This window comes from Phoenix dactylifera, chromosome 2 (assembly GCF_051530095.1).
Source record: "Phoenix dactylifera cultivar Ajwa chromosome 2, Ajwa_hap1_PhDact_Kaust_v1.1, whole genome shotgun sequence".
Lineage (NCBI taxonomy): Eukaryota > Viridiplantae > Streptophyta > Magnoliopsida > Arecales > Arecaceae > Phoenix > Phoenix dactylifera.
In genome coordinates this window covers 6,760,734-6,779,952 of record NC_143191.1, presented here as the reverse complement: position 1 = coordinate 6,779,952, position 19,219 = coordinate 6,760,734, and the positions used below count along the sequence as shown (strand labels likewise).

Sequence of the window (19,219 nt, the reverse complement as noted above, 5' to 3'; positions counted from 1 at the left end):
ATATATATATATATATATATATAAGAGAAAGACTCAATTAGGTATCTATGTAACAATTTCTGTTTTGGGGCTTATGTTTACAGGAATGTTGTACAAAATATACTTCTAAATAATTGTCCCATAGATCCTATATCATTTATTATTGTTATAATTAAAATTGAAAAGGATTGGTTATTGAAAATAATTGATGCAAATTAGTAGTAAATCAATTTAATTTTGTTATACCACCAAGGCAACACTTTGAGATGCAAATTTAAGAACAAGTCAATGGTTCTAGTTTGCCTTGAATTTTATGGTCACCACTAGGCATCTATTTTTTCTCTTGCCAATAGGAGGTTTAAATAGTGCGTCTTTGAGTTGCAATCAATTGAAGGGAATAATCTAAATTAGATCCAATAAAATATCGGAACTAATTTTTGAAAGAGGATAAGTAAAATGGAATTCAATATCAAAATAAAAATAGTAATAGAATATGATTGGATAAAAATGTTACCCATTTTAGATCATATTTGGTGGCATGGTCAAGTGGTAAGGCGTGGACTACAAATCCTTTATCTCCCGTTCAAATCCATGTGTCGCCTTGTGGGAACAATCCAAGCTACAAAAATCTTTCACCAATACATTAATTTGCGATCCAATTTTACTTTTGAGTTAGGTTCTATAATGTACTCCTACATTGTAGAATGGGCCATTGTATGATATAGTTATTAGATCCTCCCTTGCGTAGAGAGAGATCTTCCATATAAACGTTGTAATTCATCTCATGAGCTAGGGTCGGAATTGGACTCGGATCGGCCTGGGGCCCATCGAGCTAAGCTGATTTCAAGTTGGGCTACGGGCTAGGTCTAAAAAATTTTAGATCGAATTTAGGCTTAAATATAGAGCTCAGATATTTTTCGGGCCGACTTGGATATATCATTGGCTTGACCCAAGCGCAGTATGAGCTCGAGCCCGGACGAGGTCCCAAACGGAGCTCAAACTCAGGCCCCAAAATAGATTTCGAGTTTAGATACTTATTTACGAGCTGCTTAAAAAATAAAAATGCTATTTCTAATTATGCTATAAATTTGCTTTCTTGGTAAATATATTTATGATCATCAAATGATTGCTAATATAAAGCTATAATATTTCATCGAGAAAAATGTAAAGCTACAGCATGAAGATTAAAAGATTAAGCTTCAAGCAGATTCGAGCCAGGCTAATTTTTAACCTAAATGGATAATTTGAGCTATCTCAATCAGGTTCGGATGAGGCTCTGAGTCAGAATTTTTTAAAAATTTTTAGGTCTAAGCTCAGCATTAAGTCTGGAAAATAAAGAAAAAAAATAGGTAAAGAAGCGGTAAGCCTAGTCCATTCTGTTTTCAGCCCTTAAGCTCCCAACATGGATGGATTCTTCTCGAAGCTGGTACCTTGAGGCCTTCCACGCTGGCAGTTTGTTGGCCCCATCTTTCTAACCAATAAAATGTTGCCATGTGTTAATTAATGTGCCATATCCGGCTGTCCCTGCTTTTCCGTTTCCGGTCGGCCTCTCGCCCAGCCATGGCGACGCCCCCTTCCGTTTCCTCTCCCCTTTTGCCGCTCTCATCTCCTTCTCTCCTTTCCCTTTTTCTTCTTCCGTTGAGACTTCAGAGAAATATAAGAAGCGAATAGGGCGAAGACCAAGGCGCGGAAGGCGAGAGAGAAAGAGCGATGGCGATCCTGTACGCTTTGGTGGCCCGGGGCTCCGTGGTGCTGGCGGAGTTTAGCGCGACGCCGACGAACGCCAGCGCGATCGCCCGCCAGATCCTCGAGAAGATTCCCGGCACCAATGACAGCCACGTCTCCTACTCCCAGGACCGGTACGTCTTTCATGTCAAGTGCACCGATGGGATCACCACCCTCTGCATGGCCGACGACACCGCCGGAAGTGAGTATTCCTTCTCTCTCCCTCTCCTGCCTCTTCGATTCGTTTAACTATTTGATTCTTGACGTGCATTGGATTGGAAGTCGGCCCCTTTCTGGTGGGCGGTCAAGTTTATGTGATGGGATCGCATCGTTTGTGTCCCCTTTGAGTCGAAATTTGAGGATTTGGTGCTTCCATTGCTTGGATTTGGCTATAGTTGCGAGAAAGTCGATAACTTGGGGCAGGCTTTTATGACTCTTAGGGATATCTCAGTTGATGAAGAAGATTTCTTGAAAACCTAGAGAAACATGTGTAGTTGCTATGATCTATTGATTATTCTAATCAAGATTATTGATGTTGTCTTCTGAGTCTTGGTTCCTATTCCAATTTTGGGCTGCCTAGCGTACATGATCTGGAATTGATAAAGTATGAGATTGAGTTCCATTGAACTTTTTTTTTTAATAGAAAGTTCTTCGTAATTTAGGTATAAATGATGCCAAGGTACCTAAAAAATCTGTTATAAGTTGTTTCTGTTATTCTAGTTATTAAAGATTGTTTAGAGCCTGCTGCTGCCTAGGAAATTCTTGGAGCAAGCTTTGCTTCTTCCCAACAACGAAGACCTGCTTTACAGATTCTACTTTGCCTGCTGTCATCAATTTGTGTATTATGCTTTGCCACGTCCTTCAAAAATAGTTGTCTTCTTCCATCCTGCAATGTTCTAGCTACTTGTCTTATTCTTTCTGCCAATTGATAGTTGAATAATTAATAGTTGCTAAATTTTTCTGTTCATCTGCATTATTTTGAGTTGATTGATGATATTGTAACTCAATATAACGCAACTTACACTTCAAAAAAAATTGTGCAGCAAAATTTCTTTGCATGTAGAAAGATTTGCATATTGGTATTAGACTCTAGTGCCTGCATTTAGTGGTTCTTAGACTTCTTTTATGATGGTAGTTTGAAATGCCTATCCTAATCATGGTTTGCCATACCAGTGCATGCTGACCTGCAATTGGTGGACCATACTGTACTGGAACTGAACCTTGACTCGATACGGGGGCATTCCAAGTCTTAGTACACCTGAAATAAGTACCGGAGTATCGATATTATGCTAACATGGTACCGGTTCGGGGTCCGATACCGAGGCGGCGAATTTTGATCTTAATTATCATGGCCGCAAATGTGGTTTAAATATATTCTGTTCATTGATTTGTGCAGGAATGACATGAAACTAATAAATGTCAACTTTATGCTATATTTGTGTGTGTAGAGATAGTGAGAGAGAGAGAGTTAACTGAGTCTTAATTTTACGTAGTATATTAGTTGTCTTTATGAAGAGAGGCATACCTGTGCAATACTTAAAACAAGCCACCTACTGATGTCCTTCCAGTCAAGTAAAGTATCCCATTGGTTCAGAAAGATACCTTTTAGACTGTCCAAGCAAAGTAATATGAAACAAACATGAGGCACTTTTTAGCTAACGTATGAAATCTTGTCTCTAGTGTAGATAGTGCATTGAGCTATCTTTAACAAGTTATGTAAGTTCAAACTCGATTCAAGGAAATGAAAGAGTATAGTGGTGGAGGATTCATTGAATCCTCCCTGATGAATCGATCAAAAACCTCTTCTGGGCATCTAGATCGATTCCTAAGACCAATGCAACCATATATAGCCAAGTTTTCTTTTTAATGAAAAAATTGCATTGTAGATTATTAATGTCACTCTGTCTCAAAAATTGTCTAGTATGAGTTGAAGAAATGTCATGAACTTTGGGGGTTTGAGTTGCTCTTTGCTTATAGAGGTCATGAAAGGATTGTGTATCACAGGTCAAGCTGATGCCACCCTAGCACCGGCATGTTAAGCAATTGTACTGTGACCTCAAAGGATTGTGTATCACATGTCAAGGTGATGCCACCCTAGCACTGGCATGTTAAGCAATTGTACTGTGCCAGTGCCTGCTGAGAGCAGGCACTGGCACTGGCACTGCTGCTTGCCTAGCACTGGGGTGCAGCTGTACCATGCCAATGCTGAGTGCTAGTAGGGCGATGGCATAGTTTTACAGTGTCACAGGGACCGTGCAGACTCAGAATATGGTATCTAGTATTTAATTCTTTCATTTAGTTTTCATTTGGAATGTTGCTGATTGGAGACTCCTAGCAAATTCTTTTGCATTCATTTATTTGTGCTTCTATGTACTCTTTTTTGAAATTTAATATATATTGTGAGATTACACACACATACTCCTTATTTTGTTCTTTTTTAGACATTTTAAATTTGAGAACTTTGGTGAACTTCGTTCAGGTAATTCTGCTTTTTATTCTTCCAATTACTTCCATAAATTACTTTTAATAATATTCTTGAGACCACTATGATTAGCCTTAATAGAATGTGTATGCAGTATACCGGGTACATTAGAGTTTAGAAGATTCCTTTATGTCATCATCTTTCAAAGTTGCTACTTCTCTAGGATGACAAATAATAAGTGCCGTATTTTAAGTTTATCATGGAAACAATGAGTTTTTCTCTTGAGGATTCGATGGCATTGATATTGTAAAGTTCTGTATCTCACTTGTATCAATAATGCTAAGGTGATAATATATATGCTCTTTATGCTTTCAATATACTCATCATTTACATATTGATTTGGAGAAGAAAAAAGTTAGCGTTCTGCAATAGCATCTCATATCTTAGATTCCTGTTCACAGACCTTTTATGTTCTAGTCCTTTTCTGTCAAGACAGATGACATTTTAAATTCATTGAATTACTTGTGCAGGAAGAATTCCTTTTTCATTTCTTGAGGATATTCATGGAAGATTTGTGAAGACATATGGTCGTGCTTGTCACACAGCTCTTGCTTATGCAATGAATGATGAATTTTCAAGGGTCTTGAGCCAACAGATGGAGTATTATTCCAATGACCCTAATGCAGATAGGATAAACCGCATCAGAGGTGAAATGAGTCAGGTAGAATTCAAATGCTTCGACATTTTAATAATTATTATTACTAATAAATGGGCATGCGCATTGCATGTGGAAGTAAAAAATTAATTTGCTTAAATATTTCTTTTTTTAAGGGAGATATATGTTAAATATCTCGTTATTTTATTAGGAAGATATAAGAATAGTTCATATTTAAACTTAACAACATTGAAGCAAAAAATCAGATCAATGATATATCCTGACTTGGAACCAATGAACTAATACCATAACCAAATTATTTGCATGATCTTTTAAATAACTTTACAAAATAAAGAATTAAAGGAAGTGTTTGAATATCAAAATTATGGAATCAATATGAGAAAGAACTGGGTTACATCGCTGCCACTCCATCTTATATAACTTTATATAATTTTTTAAAGCAAAACAAAACAAAAAGAAATAAATAAATAAATATACATTAAATTGTATATAGAATAGGGAAAAGGAAAGAAAAGAAATTGTACAAACCTGTTTGTGCCTAGGACAATGTTTCTTTAGAATTTGCCACTTCTTGTAGGTCTCTGCAAAAGGATTTTCATCCTTCAAAGAAATGTAAAAAATAAAATAAAAATATCTAAATATGAAATGTTTAAAGTCAAATAAAAGATAATTAATAGGTTTGGTAGTGTTGCTCGATCTATTGTTTCTGTTAGCAGCATACGAAAAAATAAATAATAAATTAAGCAAAACCAAGATAATACGTAAATTAGCAGGGTAAGAAAAAATAAATAACAAATTGTCTGAAGAGAGGATGTACGAAGACTAGAGTGGAGACGGGTTGAAAGAAAGGGAAACCTTTGTTAGAGAGAGAGGGGGGGGGGTGCGTAGGAGATTAGTCGTAGAGACAGAGAGAGGCCATATAAGATTAGTACATGGGTGGTTGGGTTTTAAGAGAAAATAAGGAGGCAACTGGCAGACATAGAGAAGGGGAGATTGGGAAAGTTGCGAATAGAAAATACGAGGAGGCAAAGAAATTTGAGATCCCAAATCCTGTTACTTATGAATTCTAGTCATAAGATTTTATTTCCAAAACTATCCATATCATTGTCATATAATATAGGTTTAAATATCTTGTTATCAATTCAGTCTAAGGGTAAATTCTATAGACCTAAGGACCCCTCTCACTCTTCCTTATTTTAATATAATTTTTCTTTTTATGTATGTCATGTCTATGCAACTTAGACAAGAGATATGTATGAGCTAAAATATGTTTGCTAAGCTAATAGATGTCTTTGCTTGATCATTGCTTCTTTTTTTTTTTTGTTTGCTAAAAGCTCGATCATTGCTTAAAAAATCATTATATTTGTCAGAAACATTAATTTAATGCACTAAGAGTGCACAAACCTGCAAGTACATATGTACGCATACAATCATGCATGTGCATACACATAGACAGACACGCATACACACACAGAGAGAGAGAGAGAGAGAGAGAGAGAGAGAGATGTCCAGCAAGATTAATAGTGTGGAATCAATGGCCAAAAAAGTTGATTCATGGTGTTGCTTAGTCAAAAACCTGTCTGTATTTTTTTTCTTCTCTTTTTGGTTGTTTGAAGCTTCAGTTGTAAAGATGTTTAGGATTTTAGCATTCTACAATAGATCAGGTAATATCTTTGCATGCAACTGTGAATTGAAAGAAAGATCAGATTGGGTAGTTGATATCAATTTGTAGCCTTTGCATGATGGTAGGACATCACTTGACATCATAAGGTACATATTGGTAAAGAATAGAAATGTTGCAATATTTCCTTTTTTTTCTGAATAAAGTGTTGCAATATTTAATGAATATTTTGCAATAATACTACCCATACATATGTTGCAATATTTTCATCTGAAAAACTATTACGCTTTATTGTAAGGGACTATGCCCCACTGGCTCGATTCTCTTTGATAGCTGTCTGTTAGCATAGTATTTGTTATGCACTACAAACCTAGATGTCGGTACTACTCTATAGTCTATGTTTTTTGCATGTTGACCCAACCAACTATGCCAAGTGTTAATGGCTATTGACACAAAAATTTTCTGTGGTGCCGACTCACTCAAATTTATATAAATAGGGACTTCAGTTGTGCCAGATAGCTAAATATCTACTCCAAGTTGGGTTTCTTTTTTTCCAAATTTCTTTGCAAGCCCAAAAAAACTGATTTTTAGCAACTATTTTTCTATTATTTTGCACAGGAATGGAAAAAAAGGAAGATGATAAACAAAAGATAAGTATAGGAGTAGTAGCGGCAGCTTTTCTATTCAAAGGAATCTAGTGTCATGTTTTTTATCATGGACATGATGATATCTCGTTGTTAAGTTCCTATTTTTTGGTGTCTGACCAATCAGGAATTTTAGAAGTTTTCTGAAGTTTTACCAAGTGTCTGCAAGTTCTGTAGGGGAACTTAACACCTAGTCATTCGTTCGACTACCATATCGCATTTAGTCCTGTACATCGTTAGCATTTCACGTTTAGTCCCTATACCAGTCTTTCTACCATGAATACACGTCACCTTCCCTTTTCTTGAGGAGCCTCGTCGTATCTTGAGTTTGACTATACTAAATGAGTTGGCGTATTTGAGTCTTTCATAGGATAATAAAAGAATACTGCTCAAATGATTGGAACCCACCAATGAAGTGTTCTACCCTTTCAAATAAGTTTTACAATTTAGGTGCCTTTTGAACAAGCTTTACCTGTTAGATGTAATCTGTACACAGAAACAAAGAATTAAGAAAAGCAAATGTGAACAGTATCATCAGAAGAAAGTTGCTGAATTGGCTTATCCACATCCAAAAACTCAGAGCCTTCATCTCCCTGTTTTGTTAGTTCCTCATGAAAACCAAGGGGTTTATATCAATTTGGAACTCTATGCTTAGACCGATATTCTGTTTCACAAGCATTTTGCATGGAGCATTTCTTGCACCTGTTTATTTTTTAACCCATATTCTATCATTCATCTTTTTTCTGATGTAAAATTGGGGCATCATATCTCAATACTTTGGATATTATAAGCTTTTGCCAACTTGGATGGTCTTTGTTGATAATTTTCATTTTTGATGACCGTCCCAGGTGCGCAATGTCATGATAGAGAATATCGACAAAGTACTTGAAAGAGGGGATCGGTTGGAATTGCTGGTTGATAAAACTACGAATATGCAAGGAAACACAATTCGCTTCCGAAAACAATCTCGCCGTTTCAGGAACACTGTATGGTGGCGGAATGTTAAGCTCACGTATGCAGTTACTCAACCTAAATTATTAATTCAGATTTCAGACCTCTATAGTTTTGATGCACTTAATTAACTATAAGTTTTTTTCTTTTCTTTTTCTTTACGTTGGATGAGACATGATAGTTATGACTCGCAAATTTAGAGATCTCATGTACATAAGAGAGTCAGCATCTTGACAGAAAAAGGGGGCTTGCTCATGATACTTTTCCTAACCAGTGACGAAGGAAACTAGAAGCATGGACATGTGAATTTGAGGGCCACAGTACTATTGCATACATACCACTTGGACCAGCATGATACATGTACCATATTATACTGCAAGGACAGTCGGCGCTGATTGACAATATAAGATACAGAAAACCACAAGAATTCAAATTTTTCATCTCTTTTTTTTCGCGAGCGGGGGGGGGGGGGGGGGGGGGGGGTGGTGGTGTTGGTGGCTGGTAGGAAGCCAATTTTTTGAGCAATCATATGATCGGGAACCAAAAAAATCCATAACCATACTAAAAATCAAATATGCCTACTCTTCTACCAATTTATCGATACAAATTAAAATGAATCTAATGTCACATTAGATTGATGTAAACAATTTTTCTTACTTACAATTGACATCTTTTGTAGCCTTGCTTGGGCAAATACATTTCTATGGACAAATAAAATATCTTATAATAGTCTGCTGTAATAATTTTGAAAGACCCCAGTTAGATTGCTGATATAGAATGTTGATGCAAAGTCTCATGAACGACAAATTTTAGCTTTTACTCCTTTGTTCCTGTCTTCTTTGTTTCAGTCCTGTTACATCTATTAATTTCGTTACCAACAGCAATTGGTAGTTTTGCTTCCTTGCTTTTATTATATTTGTAGTTTTGTTATCAACAAAATCTTACTTCTCTAATCATTTACATTTTTCATCAAGCTTGTTTGTGCCTTTTCTAAGCATTTATTGGTTCTTTTTTATGGTTTTACTGAAATTTTAGTTTTGGGCTTGGAGTAAGAGCACATACTAATTTGGATAATATCTATCTTGCAGGGTTGCATTGATTCTCCTCCTCTTAGTCATAATTTATGTTGTACTTGCATTTGTGTGCCATGGTATCACTCTGCCGTCTTGTATCCGGTCATGATTGATCCTGGTAGTTATTATGTTTCTTCTGTGTTTGGCGGCCATTTATTTCCTAATGTGAATGAACTTGCACTTTATTGGTCTGGGCTCTTTGACTGTGTTAGGAGTGTCAGTTACATGTTTGTTGTGCCTCTAATGTGGAGACTTGTGATCAAGGTGTAATCTTGTTTCTATAAAATCTCATATCTAATTTTATAGCATTGTTGAATAAAAGGAACTCTTGTTGAAGCATTTCTTGCATGCACAAAATCATCAAAGTGCAAGAATATGAGAATTCAGATGCTGAAATGCGAAGGCAATTCTGATGATTAACTGCAGGAGAAATAATCAGAGAAGTTCTATTAAATTTCCAGTACTTGCTGGTATTCTAGCCAGATCAGGAATTGGTTTGGTTTAGCTCAGCATAGAGTGGAAACAAGAATTTCCACTGTCAGTGTGACACAATGTTTGATAGATTTTGAGAAGTAAAGCTGTTGGCAGGTCCATGTCAAAAGTTATCATATGCCACAAGGAGGAAACATGGCAAAACTACACTTGCCAGCCAAGACTAGTGTATTCTCCTCACCTATAGCTAGCATTCAGTCAATTAAATCATCCTTACATCAGATGGGAACCATTGCATCTTGAGGCCAGGTTTCCTGCTTGTCAACTGAGAGACATGAAATAGCATAGATCCCAAACATGATACATTCATATAGATGGAAAAGAACTAGTAATTCCTGCATCATGTAAATTCTAGATCCCAAGAAAAAAGATATCTACTGTGGCCACAACAATGCTAAGAAACAGTGCATGTGCATGACTGCAGCAAATGGAACAGGACAACAGGCTAAAGATGAAACAACTACAGGTAAGAGAGCTGGCATTTAGCCACCCTGACCCTACATAACCCAATCATCCTCTCATCAGTGCCTTTCAAGGGCATTCCATCATCCGAAAAGCACAAAATCCAGGACACTTCACTTCCCTGCTATTTTCTGCAACCGAGTTACCTTTTTACCAAACGAAGGAAGATGGTATTCACCTGTGACCACACTTTATCAAAGGGCATACAACCAGTCCCCTCATGCAGCTGCTGAGGGAAAACCATGGATAGCAAGACAATTGCAGCCCTCTGCCTCCTCCTCTTCTCCAACCTGTGCTGTGCGTCCATCCCATGGCCTGAGGAACCAAAGCCCAGAATCTACCACAAATTCCCCCGGAAGACGCCTCCGGCAAACCCGTTTTGCCCACGCGACACGGTCAAGCTTGGTGTCTGCTGGGACTTGCTCGGAAATACGGAAAGGTTGCTCATAGGTCAGCCACTCGGGAGCAAGTGTTGTGCTCTTATTGAAGGCCTAACTGATGTTGAAGCTGCTGCTTGCCTTTGCACTACAATTAAGGAGAGTTTGTTAGGTGTCAATATCAAGTGGTCTGTGGCTCTCAGCTTGTTGGTTAGCCCCTGCAAGAAGGAGATCCCAGATGGCTTCAAGTGTGTTTAGGGACTGATGATTTGGACTACCAATCTCTCGTTACTTGCATTTCCTCTGTTTTTTCTTGTCTCGACTGTGACTAGATTGTTTTTCATATGCTAAGCTCAATGTTGTCCCTGTAATAGTTGTCATCACTGGTTTTGCCAGCCTAAGAATTTAAGTTCAAGAAAATCCGCTTGTTTCAATGTTATTTTATGTTTCAGACAACTCAGGTATTGTTATCTGCGTCTAGATGGTCACTGTCGTTGCATGCATTGCCTCCTCATGCAGCTGCACAGAGAGAGAGAGGGAGAGATTAATTCACCTCAAAAACACTTTCTTTGATGATCTTAGAAGTTGCATACCTAGAAAACAAGGACAGTGACCGAGACATGTCTTTTGGCAAGCCAAAATTTTTCTCTTGGGGATAAAATATAGTTGATTGAAATCATGAACTTAAAACTATAGAGAAAATCAGTGGCGTTTTCCCCTCCCTTTTTCTCGAAAAAAGAATAATAGTAAAACTATAGAGGAAATTGATGTTGCTATCAAGCTTTCTCAAGCGATAGAGGAAATTTAGGCTTCAATCTAATGCCAAAGAACATGCATGCAATAAACATTATGTTAGTTGAGCCATTAGCAGTCGATATTTCGAACTTATGTACATTAATCAACACCTATGAGTGAAGCATGCATAGTCAATATTATAATACTTGTGCGGAATCCTGCTACAATTATGGAATTGGGACCCTTAAGTTTGTGTTTATTCATCCAAGCTGCTGATTTTTCTCCCGTATCCTTGTCATTTACCTAGACACACTCAGACTTTGCTCTTCATGGAACTTGCGAATCCTAATCTTGATACAGGGAGAGCATTTGATAAAATTAAACCTCTTTCTTTTCTTTTTTCCAATGACCACCTTTTAGCTGCATTCCAAATTTTCAATGAAATTAGATAGACAAGAAAGTTGCATGGTTCGTAGCATATCAAGATGGCCCAAGCATCCATCATATTTTTCTGTGGAGTAATTTACTTGCTTTTCACAAAAGTGACTGTTTGTTGGGGTAGGGATATTAAATTAGTTTCTTAGTCAATATGAAATGTAGATTCTTTATTTAAACCTAGTTGGTATTCTACTGGCAAAATTGCCTAGCGATGCGAATATCTCGATTGAATTTGACTTATCAATTAACATTTAAGCCCATATGTTCCATGGAAAACAAGATCAACCAACCCTCCAATAAACTCCCTAAGAACATTCCACATGTCCACTCTCAGGAATCACTACTTACTATATTGAGATGGAAACCATCAAAAGAAACCTTTATTAATGTATGGACTATATATGAAGCATGGCTTTTGCTACGGCCTTTTTTACGTGTACTCTAATTAATATTGCTTATATATATATATATATATATATATATATATATATATATATATATATATATATATATATATATATATATATATATATATATATATATATATATATATATATATATATATAGTGCCGGTGCATTAACTGCTCATGGTTATCATCCAAAAAATATTCTCTTATTTTTAGGAAAAAGCAGCCGCCCAAGTGCCTAAGGGAATTGTTTGAGGCAATAAAAAAGAGGAGGATGCAATTATAAACACCCACCAATCAAGCTTAGAGAACAAGAACACAGAAGCTAGCCGCTCCTTATCTACCTTGCTGTCCATATTTCCAACATCCAGTTTCAGTCTCCTATGGAAGACTTCCATCTCCTGTTGTTTTAGCATTCATATTGAAATTTTATTTCAAACCTTTTTTTTTTTTTTGCCAAATAAGATGCATGTTTCTGCTTTACTCTCAAGCCAGGTACGTAGGAGGGCGTTGATTAAGTTCACTTAAAAATAGTCATAATGATCAGTCATAAAGTTTACAATTGTAAACATCCTATGATACTATAACCCTTTTCTGGATCATATGATATCACAGTTTAAATGAACCATTCCATGGAAGACATCTGATTAAAAGAACGATGGCCTTATCGCAGCTTAAATTCCCTCCGACTTCTTTATAGTCAGCACTTGCATGGTAGTATCTTCATGGCCGTTATGTTGTTACATTTTTTCCTCATCCTCACAAGGTGAGTATCAAGAGATTATCTACAATATGACTTCATTTATCCAGTATAATAAACGTACCAAGGTGACAAGAACGCATGCAAGAAAGAGTACACCAATTATTGGCTTTTCTTTCGAATCATTCAGCTGTGGTTGGTTTTAAGATAAACCTCTAAGAAAATAAAAGAAAGCTACGGGAGCTGTTTATTTGTTGGGACACAGAAATACACCAGAAAAGAAAATAAGAGAAGGCAAAAAGTCCATTCCAATAATTAAAGACACCACCATGAACAATTGCACCAAAACAATACAAATGTACAACGAAAGAAAAACAAAAGAAGAGATCTACTCAGGCATCCTCTCATGTCTCCTCAAATCTACCAGTTTGAACCCCTTTTGGTTCTCATTAAGATGACTCCAGGCGGCTGCAAATACAAAAAATATACAGTGAGTTTCTAGTCTAAACTTAAGCATTATACCAAAATTCGAGGGGGGAAGATACCATTATGCATTTACCAAAGCACTAAGACTGAAAGCTACTTGCTGTAGCGTTGAGGTTAGGAAAATTCTTAGATTTAGACCTCAAAAACTTCGCTGTTATGAAAAAAGTATGAGACTTAATTTTCAGAATGTAACAAGGTGCATGTCCCTTCTCTATCTCAAAAAATCATTGGAAGGGGCATATCTAGCTCAAAGAGAGTTATGTTCCGAAGCTAATCCAGAAATGGAAGACGTGAGGCATTTTTTTTCCTTGCCTCTCCTTGATGTGAAATCTGTTTAAGCTCCAAAGTTAGCTGTTCTTCTTGTTAAAGTATTCAGGCAAGGAAAAAGATTAGATTTAGATCTTAAAAGCTGCAGTGGTCTAGGTACTTAACTACGTTTATGCAGGGCACGTGTAACCAGGAGGGGCGGCGTTTCCGCAGGTGACGAGGAGTTTGAGTGCGATAGGAAGGACGACGTTGATGTCGAGCAGCTTAGCTTTTATTGTGGTGCACAGACATGCTGCGGCCTGAACTCCGGCGAGGCCCAAAATGTCTGGGCAGCACTCCACTTCAGGGTCACCAATGTGCACTGTTGAGCCAAGGAGGTCTACACAGGCACCGAGCTTCAACGCGTCGATCGGGCAGGTCGTTGCTGAACAGGGTGTCGGGCAGCCTCGGTTTCCGGTCACCGGTGGCGTGCCGGTGATCGGAGGGAGATTTATGGGTGGTAGACTTATAGGCGGTAGAGTCATAGGCGGTCCCCCGATGATTGGAGGTAGAGTCATAGGCGGTCCCCCGATGATCGGAGGCAGACTTATAGGCGGTCCTCCGATGATTGGAGGTAGAGTCATAGGCGGTCCCCCGATGATCGGAGGCAGACTTATAGGCGGTCCTCCGATGATTGGAGGTAGAGTCATAGGCGGTCCCCCGATGATCGGAGGCAGACTTATAGGCGGTCCTCCGATGATTGGAGGTAGAGTCATAGGCGGTCCCCCGATGATTGGAGGCATAGTTATAGGAGAGATGACCGGAGGGATAGTAATTATAGGCCGTTTGCCGACCGGAGGGGTAGTGGTGGGTGGTTTGCCGGTGATAGGAGGGAAAGTTATAGGAGGCATAGTTATAGGCCGTTTACGGATGACCGGAGGGATAGTTATAGGCCGTTTGCCGATGACCGGAGGGACAGTTATAGGCCGTTTGCCGATGATGGGAGGAAGGGTGATGGGTGGTTTGCCGATGATAGGAAGATTGATGGGTCCCTTGGGAGTCTTGGGAGAGAAATGACGGCAGGCTTCACATGCCATGGCTATGGGGGCGGAGGAGATGAACAGCATGAGAAGGAGAAGAGCTGAGAGCTTGGAGGAGTCCATGGCTATGACAACACTAGTATTGTTTAACTAGTTGGTGGTTGTGAAATGAGGGTGCTTAAGCTGTGGAAAGTATGGGATGTTTTATAGAGTGAAGTGTGAGTGGAGGAAAGGGAACCCTAGGACAGGTCATGTGGACGTGCAGCTCCTGCCAGTCTTGCTGGTTGGCTCTTTCTCTACCTGTGAAACTATGCTCGATCGTCGCCTCTCTTAACTGTTGTCTTTGTCCTACAGGCATACTACGTACGCTAGCTGGTTTAATTTGGCTCCATGATAGCTTTCCTGCCAACTCCTTAGCTATATATCTTGCTTGCTATGTGAACACAAAACTATGGTCCATTAGGAAAATGAAGGGTTTACGTTTGTAAATAATGGCTTGGATATGTTCTTACAGTACGAGTTAAAAGCGTATGGTGATGGTTTACGATGTTTTAAGTATACACATCTATAGATTTATTTTAAAATGCTTCCGAAATTTAGTACTTATGCATCAAATAAGCAATAAAAGAGTGATTTCTTAGCAACAGATTTTTTTTTTTTTTTGGTTCTCGATCTATGGTAAAGGTTAACAAAACTATTAGAACTTTTGGTCTGCATATGTAAATCTTCAACTTAAATGACCCACCATACATGAAAACTAAGAATATATGTATGATGAAAGGGTGGATATATACTTCCATTTTTCGCAACAACTTGACCTTCTAAGATTTTTTTTTTTTGTTTAATGGAAGACCCTCTTAATTAGTTTGTTAATTTACTTTTTGCATTAGTTTGATGCCTTTACAGAGACCCTACGCCAGGGTTATTAGGCTGTACATGCCATCACATTGTATATGGAATCTTTTATGCAAAACGTTATGGTGGGGACCTTAACACCACGTACGTCCTGTGGTTGGAAGGGGAACGGTGCAACTTTGAATCCGGTAGACAAAGGTGTGTGAGAAGTATATCCCTTTATGCCATGGATGAAACTTGGAGATACAACCTTGTGAAAATATTTGAAGTACGTGGTTGAAACTTTTCCCAGGCTCTTTTTTTTTTTTTTTGGTTGTTTAGAAGTCAAAGCTTCCAATCTTAATGTTCTTGTCTTACTTCTTAGCTGATTTGAGAGGAATGAGAGTAGCCTATCCATCTAATCCGTTAGGCTAAAAGTTAAGAACATATTGGAACGACATTGAGAAGAGTCCAAACGTGCCACGCCAAATCCTTTGAAACAAAAGAAGAATTTCATGAATTTAAGGTCAATGTGGTAAAGGTCTACTTGATTAGTTTTATAGAAATTTACACTATACTGCAGCCATGTGAAATTTATAAAGTCCATGTGGTATAAATATACTTAATTAAATTCATGGGAGGATGGACTTATACTTTTATTTATATTATACTGCAGGCTGATAATTAGGTTTCCTATAACATTGGAAGTATTTGCTATTAAACTCTATCCATAGCCGGTTGAAAATTATATATTTTTTTTTCCCCATGGCGATAGGGAGATAGGGAAACCACAACATGTTTATGAATTAATATTATCAAAAGCTCTTAAGATCACATACTAATTGTCTGCCAAATTTCCGAGAAGATTGAACTGCAGACATCCGGCACCTCAATGACATTCATCTATGTATTACTTGACTGCCATGATTGAGAGATCTTTCTAATTCAGTTTGAACTGGAGAGGTTCCTGACTTGGAAGGAAAATGTCCAGATCCTGTCAAGTTCACAGATGAATTAGAGAGGTCCAGTCTCTCACATCTCAATCAGCATAGTCTATGTATTACACAATGCCACTGTTTGAGAGAGCCTAACACAATGCCAATGATTATCTGCAAGCACCAAAAGTTTTCTTTTCCTTAAGCAATGTAATGGTAATGTGTCGTCACCATGGTTCAAAATTATATTCCTCGCAAGAGCAAACCCTCAAGAGAAGGATGCGAACCAGCTGCTGAGATAGGTTCATTGGCTACCACCGAAAGACTTTGCTAGCTAGAACCTTCAATTTTGAACAGCAAGTATCATGTTTTCTGGGCATAAGGTGATACTTATTTCTTAAGTAACAACTAGCTAATTGCTATAATTAATATATGCCACATTCAAAGAAAAAGTTATTCTTTTTAGGATTACAAAATACCATACCACTTGCAAAAAAGAATCTCAAGTTATTCTTGGATTCTTTTTTTCTTATAACTGATTTGTTCAAAAATGAATTCAATTATTTATGAACTCAATTTTTTTTCTTATAATAGCGTGTTAAATTTCAATATTCTTATCTCTTGTAAACTTGTTTTTAATTAAGTAGGTACTTTAAGTACTTTATTGCATACTTTATTTTTGGCAAGTTTTATGTTTTTTTTTTCCTGAATTTTAAATCTTGAGCTGATTTTTTCCAAACGCCAAACCTGCGATCATCTGAATCACTGGTGTATTTTGCATGCAATGGCAGTATGGAGAGCAGACTCGTAATCACGAGTGTGCATGTTTGAAAGAGAGAGAGAGCGCTAACGATAAAAGATTCCAGCTGCGAATCCATGTGCCGTGCCCCAAATCGTACCTGGATTCATGTGAGCTACTTTTGTTCTCATTTTACGCTTTCAACTTGGATTCACGTGAATCCCTGATCTGACCGTGGTGTCATCTCCTTACTGGTGACCAATTTCAGATACATTAAAAGAACAATTAATTTAACCAGGCTTCGGAAAAATAACCTTAGCAATTATTTCATTTTGATTCTTGTGTTAATCCAAGCATGAGAATAAGATATGTATATAAGATGCTTTCGTGGAGAGCACCAACTACCTTGAGTTCAAAGTGACTGAGAATTCATACAAGTGACTTGGACTGAATCCTGCTTTCATCCAATTTCGGCCAAGGCTTTATTCTGTCCTTGTTTTCTAAATAAAAAATAAGAAAAGTAAAAAAGAATAAAAAGCCCTTGTGATGGCTTCCTCTAGGCAAGATGACATCTATATGTCTTACTTAAAATGGGATACATGCTAGCCCTTATGATGACAAGTATGACATTGTTATGGAATTCATTTTCCCCTAAAAATATAGTAGGGAAGCACATATCAGGAATTCTCTTAATCCATAAGAGTATTATTATTGCTCATTTTTGTTGATGCAAGAGGACCGAGATCAAGATACTTAGCCGGACCAAAGGAGGAAGGAGGCAATTAAGTGTCCTTGTATGTTGGCGTGTCGATCTATTTCTCTTACCATGGGTGAGGCCTTTCTTCTATTATTGCTCTGCTTCTGGTACCAGCACCTGACCGTTACATAATTGACCTTTGAACTCCTTTAGGATGTGCCAAAGCCATCATTTTTCTCCAAGAAAAAGAAAAACTTACAAAAGTGTTAGAAAGTAAAACCAATAAAAACTAGCTTACTAGTAATAATTTAGTTACATCCTTCCAGGGAGCTGATCCAAGATGAACCGTGATGTGGTTGAAGTGCTGCCAAGGAACTAGCTGTGTGAATTGCTACAGCTAAGAGAGAGAACATTGATATGTTTTTTAGCACTTACTATTATTTGTAGAATCTTTTTGTGGGGACATTTTGTAAGATGCAAATGTTCCCATCCACTGCCCATATACTGATGATATGCGATCTGTTGTAAAGAGCACCAGAGTCCCTTTAATTGAGTATTCTCCTTACTGAGATTGCCAAGAATAAAACTCCAAACCAATTCAACCTCTTTTGTTGCATATTTTTACGGCTCCAAACCTATTGACAAAAGAGTGCTTGCATTCCCTTCTTTTTCTCCCCCAGGGGTCAGAACCACCAGAGCGCGGCTCGTGTATGGCTCCGTCTGCTCTAAATATTTTCGACCCATGGCATTCCTCATGCTGGGTATTGGATTCATGTAATATTATGCTGCATTATCACCTCAGAAAAGGAAAAGGGTCCAAGTTGAAGCTTTTAGTTCTCTTAAAATTGATGAAGAATCTCTGAAACATGACTTCAAAGCATCATTCTAAGATCATCTTGATTTGTTATAAAAGTAGGTTTGAAGTTGCTATTCTATCTGGCAATAGAATATACAAACAAAAGTAAACGGCAAGGTCCAAACCAGCTGGTGAGACAATCTGTTTTCGGTTGAGACAAACAGCGCTGCAGGTCAGTGGACACACTAATCTTCCACCAGAAAGTTTTCAAACCTTGGCTGGTGTTTTCCTAGAACGTTGATATCAATAATTTTTCTATCGTTTCCATTTAAAAAATAAATGTTGAAGCAACATGAAATATAGATTCCCAGTGATGATGTTTTAAGAAAAAAACAATATGAGGTTACCTTCTTCCCACCACAATGACTTTAAGCATGTCCCTGTAACATTAATTTATCTCTGGAACAAATCTAGAAAATAGGTTGACAGTCATGGTCAGAGAGCTCTCAGACTTTTTAACTGTTATAATAATGTGCCATATTCATATTACACCCTAAGGGAATAAATTGTCTGCAAGATTTTACCTCTACAGCATGTCACCTCGTAAAGCTGGCATACACTCAAGGAGAATGTAGATGAAGGAACAAGATGTTGCAGCTTCAAATGTTGCTGATAAGCAGTGATCATTGCTAAACCATGGAATTCAGCCAATGAATCTATTCTCTTTAAGGCAAGAGCAAAGGA

General features: G+C 37.7%; 2 protein-coding genes and 1 pseudogene across 2 annotated transcripts; 2 read left to right on the top strand and 1 right to left on the bottom strand.

Moving 5' to 3' along the window:
- The first annotated feature begins 1,519 nt into the window (after positions 1-1,519).
- LOC103719539 (vesicle-associated membrane protein 711-like) lies at positions 1,520-9,427 on the top strand. The gene is made up of 4 exons (XM_008808828.5): positions 1,520-1,906; positions 4,657-4,847; positions 7,916-8,079; positions 9,107-9,427. Exons 1-4 carry the CDS (start codon positions 1,690-1,692, stop codon positions 9,198-9,200), a joined length of 666 nt encoding a protein of 221 aa, XP_008807050.2. The 5' UTR covers positions 1,520-1,689; the 3' UTR covers positions 9,201-9,427.
- A 735-nt stretch (positions 9,428-10,162) lies between these two features.
- LOC103719538 (14 kDa proline-rich protein DC2.15 pseudogene) lies at positions 10,163-10,897 on the top strand (annotated as a pseudogene).
- Positions 10,898-12,926: 2,029 nt separating this feature from the next.
- Positions 12,927-14,726, bottom strand: LOC103719547 (uncharacterized). Its single transcript, XM_088715145.2, has 2 exons — positions 13,621-14,726; positions 12,927-13,170 (listed from the first exon to the last, which is right to left on the bottom strand). The coding sequence occupies exon 1, from the start codon at positions 14,595-14,597 to the stop codon at positions 13,626-13,628; it is 972 nt and encodes a 323-aa protein (XP_088571271.1). The 5' UTR covers positions 14,598-14,726; the 3' UTR covers positions 12,927-13,170; positions 13,621-13,625.
- Between the last annotated feature and the right edge of the window lie 4,493 nt (positions 14,727-19,219).

Bases quoted from the DNA above. Each gene is read 5' to 3' on its own strand.
- LOC103719547 (XM_088715145.2), bottom strand. From the start codon at position 14,597: ATGGACTCCTCCAAGCTCTCAGCTCTTCTCCTTCTCATGCTGTTCATC.
- LOC103719539 (XM_008808828.5), top strand. From the start codon at position 1,690: ATGGCGATCCTGTACGCTTTGGTGGCCCGGGGCTCCGTGGTGCTGGCG. The intron at 1,907-4,656 runs GTGAGTATTCCT...TTACTTGTGCAG, and splicing joins GGCCGACGACACCGCCGGAA to GAAGAATTCCTTTTTCATTT. The intron at 4,848-7,915 runs GTAGAATTCAAA...TGACCGTCCCAG, and splicing joins TCAGAGGTGAAATGAGTCAG to GTGCGCAATGTCATGATAGA.